Source organism: Diaphorina citri, unplaced genomic scaffold (assembly GCF_000475195.1).
Source record: "Diaphorina citri unplaced genomic scaffold, Diaci psyllid genome assembly version 1.1 scaffold5990, whole genome shotgun sequence".
NCBI lineage: Eukaryota > Metazoa > Arthropoda > Insecta > Hemiptera > Psyllidae > Diaphorina > Diaphorina citri.
Genome location: NW_007383366.1, coordinates 1 through 5,723, shown reverse-complemented (window position 1 = coordinate 5,723; position 5,723 = coordinate 1). Strand labels below are relative to the sequence as shown.

The 5,723-nt window shown below is 42.3% G+C and overlaps 1 protein-coding gene across 1 annotated transcript; it reads right to left on the bottom strand.

Annotated features, from left to right (window-relative positions):
• Positions 1 to 1,024: 1,024 nt before the first annotated feature.
• On the bottom strand, positions 1,025 to 5,603 carry LOC103521805 (enhancer of mRNA-decapping protein 4-like; the record flags this gene model as incomplete). The annotated part of the gene is made up of 6 exons (XM_026832316.1): positions 1,025 to 1,262; positions 1,584 to 1,591; positions 2,271 to 2,564; positions 3,614 to 3,811; positions 4,104 to 4,205; positions 5,421 to 5,603. Coding segments are annotated over 6 exons (1,023 nt in total), but the record flags the coding sequence as incomplete, so codon positions are not given.
• Positions 5,604 to 5,723: the final 120 nt, after the last annotated feature.

Here is a 5,723-nt window from a genome sequence, read left to right as displayed (position 1 = left end):
AATAGCTGTATTAGTTTGTTGTTATTATTCAAATCAAACTCAAATCTCAATTCTTTGTGGTAAAACAGAGCTTTTTCAAAACTTTTCTGGATATCACAGCATTACTAAGTGCTTCCTTTGCAATCAATATTCATATTTCAATAACCTTTTCACGCTGGTAATGCTACCACTCGTCGTTACTCGTGAGGGAAAGAATAGCTGTATTAGTTTGTTGTTATTATTCAAATCAAACTCAAATCTCAATTCTTTGTGGTAAAACAGAGCTTTTTCACAACATTTGTGGATATGACAGCATTACTAAGTGCTTCCTTTGCAATAGATATTCATATTTCAATAACCTTTTTACGCTGGTAATGCTACCACTGGTCGTTACTCCACTAAAGTAGCTACTCAAAAGTCCTCACGAGGCTACACCCGAACTCCAAGCACAGAGCAGAAAATAAATTCAAACCCGCCGGGAATCGAACCCGTGATTTCCGGCGTGTAAGCCTAGTGATATACCCACTCTGCTCCATTATCATGTGGTCAAATGTCCAAATAAATGAGGATAAATTCTATGCTTCGGCTGGGGTCGAACCCACGCCCTCCTGTTTACCAGGCAAACTTCGAGACTGTCAAATGTCCAAATAAATGAGGATAAATTCTATGCTTCAGCTGGGGTCGAACCCACGCCCTCCTGTTTACCAGGCAAACTTCGAGACCTCCGTTCAGGATAAAATCCGCCAAGACGCGTTACTCTCCAAGCTAACTAGATTAGTCTTTTTTCCAAAATACAGATTAGTTTTTTTTTCCAAATTTGAGAGCTATTCCTTCCCGTTTCTGAATCAATGAGCTAAATCTGCTAAATTATTATATACTCACGATGATGAGAGCATTCTCAACCAATACCGACAGAATATCATCGACACCTAAGTACCTTATTGTTAATTAGACACCCAAGACCCAAATCGAGTTCCGCCTCTTTCGCAGATACCTAGACATTACACACACCTTGTCCTGAAGTTGAAGCAACGATTGATGCAATTTAACAATTCGTTTGAGCTGTTCCATCTCCAACGTTTCTCTCTTTGCTTTCACGCTCTCTCTCCGCATCTTCATCTTCAGTACCCAGCATGAGTCCACTGCTACTCATGTTACACCTCTTAGGTACCACCTCACAACTATTGACATGAACGCTCAGTATAGGGGATATAACGAGGAAGGCGGCAAATTTGAACACGTAGGCTACAGGACGGGAAGTGTCGTTGTATAACTCCAGTACACATCTTCATCTTCAGTACCCAACATGAGTCCACTGCTACTCATGTTACACCTCTTAGGTACCACCTCACAACTATTGACATGAACGCTTAGTATAGGGGATATAACGAGGAAGGCGGCAAATTTGAACACGTAGGCTACGGGACGGGAAGTGTCGTTGTATAACTCTAGTACGTAGAACACCTGGGGAATAAAGAGGGAAACTTTTTATTTTAAAAAGAGATTTGACAGAGGGAACTGTAACTGCTAAGGTCTGATCGTCCCGCAATAATTTGAACACGTAGGCTACGGGACGGGAAGTGTCGTTGTATAACTCTAGTACGTAGAACACCTGGGGAATAAAGAGGGAAACTTTTTATTTTAAAAAGAGATTTGACAGAGGGAACTGTAACTGCTAAGGTCTGATCGTCCCGCAATTGAAGAGAGAAGGAAGACAGGATAGGAAAAAGCCAGCCGTTCCGAGAACGAACATTATCCCATCAGGATAAAATCCGCTCCGGGCGGGAATCGAACCCGCGGCCTCGCGCTTTCAAGGCAGACGCGCTACCAACTAAGCTAACTAGGCGTGCAGGAAACTCTTCATTTCAAATTAAATAGACCATCGACGCTTACTTAGGCGTCTTAGGTCAAAGAAAAAGGGCACAAAAAATGAGGAACTAGGGAATTTTACTTTTTCTTCAACTACTTCCCCGCGAGATAAATGGATTTAAAAAATACCGGTAAATCTTGAACTCTGACGTCACAGCATACGCTTCCGCACACGATGACGTCACATCAACTGTCCCGACTAAAGCTCCCTTGTAGGCAACGCAATGTGTGTTTGTTTGTGCGTGTGTGTGCGCGTGCATGCGCGCATTCATTTCTGGTCATTTCTCCCTCTCTCTCTCTCTTTTTTTTTCTTGCCATGAAGTTGCTGCCACCGGAGACCTTTTGCGGCCGCAACTCTAAAATCTTAAACGAGATAATATGTATGGATACCTACTATGGATAAATTCCTTAGAAGGTCATACCTTATTGTAGCAGTCCGACAAGTAGATATACTTCGAGTACCGATCCACATAGGGGATCATATGTATGGTATCCCCGGGGGTCGAACCATGGAAACTGAATGTCTGCAAACATTGCCACGATTCGCACGACCAAATCTTCATGACCGAGTTGTTGTCGGAGAACGACACCAGGAAGCGCCAGAAGACATCTTCCTCGTAGTTATCCAGGAGGAGCATGTGGGTGACTGGCGCGCCCTTGTGGGGACGCCAGGAGTGAAGGGGCTTCGGCACGTTGGGCTCATCGAGATCTACGATCTGAAATAGAAAATAATAATGGAACAGTTGCATTTGGGTAAAATTATGATAAAAGGTCGATTTCTGGATTTTTTTTTTTTAATTAAACTCGCGCCCTCCTGTTTACCAGGTGAGCTGCTTGACCACTACCTCACCGAGGTAGGTAGCGCCCTTGTGGGGACGCCAGGAGTGAAGGGGCTTCGGCACGTTGGGCTCATCGAGATCTACGATCTGAAATAGAAAATAATAATGGAGCAGTTGCATTTGGGTAAAATTATGATAAAAGGTTGATTTCTGGATTTTTTTTTTCTTTTTGAATTAAACTCGCGCCCTCCTGTTTACCAGGTGAGCTGGCTTGACCACTACCTCAACGAAGTAGGTAGGATTTTTTTTCATCTTCAGGACAATTCAATCTCGAGCTCAATAAACTTTGAGCTGAATCCTCCTCGTTTAAAACTTTAGCAGAATAGCTCAAGTTTGTGTCGACTGAGTAAAAAGTTGATAAAAAATCCAAATCTGAGGTCAGAACTCCGAAAATATAACTTTAAAAGATCGGAAATTCAATTTCTGTTTGCCGTTCTAATGAAAAAGTTCAAAGAGTCGTGACGTCAAAGTTTACGAAATACGCAGAAACGTATGCGCACAAACAAGGAGATCTTGAAGGAGTCATGTACTATGACGTCATCGCGCACGGGAGTGTATGCCGTGACCAGAGTTCAAGATTTACCGGTATTTTTTAAAGATCGGAAATTCAATTTCTGTTTGCCGTTCTAATGAAAAAGTTCAAAGAGTCGTGACGTCAAAGTTTACGAAATACGCAGAAACGCATGCACACAAACAAGGAGATCTTGAAAGAGTCATGTACTATGACGTCATCGCGCAAGGGACATCAGAGTTCAAGATTTACCGGTATTTTTTTAAATCGATTTATCTCCGGATCTAGAGGTCGTAGAAGAAAAAGAAAAATTCCCTAGTTCCTCACATTTTCTGCTCTATAAATGAAACTTCACCCAAGTAATCGCACTAATCGCACAGCCAAGTATCAATAATAAAACTCGTAAGAGTCCCACCTGGAAAAACATGATCCGTCCATCCAGACTGGCAGTGGCTACAGCAGCGCCATCTACCGAGAAGCAAACCCGAGTGACGAGGTCAGTGTGCTGGTTCATGTCCAATATGTGCTCTCTCACTGAGGATAGAGGTAGCGCTGTGGTGGAAGCTAGGCTCTCGTTTGACTCGTAAATACCATCCACATTCCAAATCTCGATCTGGAAATGAAAAAGAAAAACAGGCCCCCTCATTTAGACAGCAGTTCTAATAATCTCCCGTTTATTTGGTAAGAGTTAAGTAATAAAATTCTCTCTGCCATGAAGGCGCTAGGTCCCGGGGTTCGATTCCCGCCCGGGGTGGATTTTATTCTGAAGGGATAAGGTTCGTTCTCGGAACGGCTGGATTTCTCCTGTCTTCACTTCCCTATTTATTAAGGTGAGCGGTAATGCCCCACCAAGTCCAGAAAGTTTAATATTTTTAAATAATTTTAATTACTTTTGGGTATCTTACCTTCCTGCCTCTAGTAACAGCCAGAGCTCGTGGAATGTTGCTCTCCTTATCTCCTCCATACCAGACTAACTTGTAAGGGCCTGACGGTGATTGCTCATGAGCCTGCAAATACAGAAGGGTATCCACTTGTAAGATTTTCTAAACTAAATGTCAGCCCAATAGACCGGTTTAGTGACTGGGGGACTTTAAACAGTGAGATGTTACCAGCCTGAAATTTCCCCTTCCATAGAAATAGCAAAGGTTGAGTGCGAGGGGCAGCCGCTCGTAAAATTTCAGTAGCCAAAAGCAAATGTCAGCCCAAAAGCGATCACCCTAGGGGTGACAATAAAACGCCGACCCCGTCTAAACACGGGAAAAGGCAAAGAAGAAGAAGAGTGGGGGAAAATGATCAGTGTTAAATTTCAAAATATATTCAAATAATACGTTCAATGCCAACCAAGGCATCGAACCCACGACTAGAAATAGTTCGTACTACAATTTATATACCTTGGATGGCAGACACTGGGATTTTTGACTACCCAAGTACTTTTTTTATAAGGGGAGAGAGTGAGGGAGGGAGAGAGAGCAGAGGGGAGGGAGAGAGAAAGAGAGAGAGAAAAAAGAAAGAGATAGAGAGAGAAAAAGAAAGAGATGGAGAAAGAGAGAGAGACAAATGTCAGCCCAAAAGCGATCACCCTAGGGGTGACAATAAAACGCCGACCCCGTCTAAACACGGGAAAAGGCAAAGAAGAAGAAGAAGAAGAGTGGGGGAAAATGATTAGTGTTAAATTTCAAAATATATTCAAATAATACGTTCAATGCCATCCAAGGCACCTACGACTAGAAATAGTTCGTACTACAATATTTATATGCCTTGGATGGCAGACACTAGGATTTTTGACTACCCAAGTACTTTTTTTGTAAGGGGAGAGAGTGAGGGAGGGAGAGGGAGAGAGAAAGAGAGAGAAAAAAGAAAGAGAGAGAGAAAAGAGATAGAGAGAGAGAAAAAGAAAGAGACAGAGAGAGAGAAAGAAAGAGATGGAGAGAGAGAGAGAGAGAGAAAAAGAGAGAAAGAACGAAAGAGAGAGAGAGAAAAAGAGAGAAAGAACGAAAGAGAGAGAGAGAGAGAAAGAACGAGAGAGAGAGAGAGAAATAAAGGAAGAGAGAGAGAGAAAACAAGCATGCCTACCTTACCTTATTATCCCTGCATACTTACCTACCTACACTCAGTTTCCCTTGAAAATGTCTATGAAATAGACGAAACTCCGAGTCGGTATATAAAAACCTACTCGTAAGTATCCATTTTTATATATAACTTAAGTAAAATAGCATACCTACCTTGGCAGAGCGACGATATTTGGGATGTAAACTATGATTCCATTTGGGTTCATACTGGAAGGGAGGAGAAAGGTGGGAGAGGATAATGTGAGGATAGATAGGAGAGAAGAAGGCATGTAAAAGGATAGGATAATCAAAGCAGTAAAAGGATGGGATAATCAAAACAGACAGTATAGTGCAGGACTATTGAAATAATCGGACTACGCTGGGTTCTTTAAGTGGAACTGTTGTGATTAGTGTGTACCCGGCTTACACAGATTGTTGAGATTAGTGTGTACCCGGCTTACACAGATTACAACATAA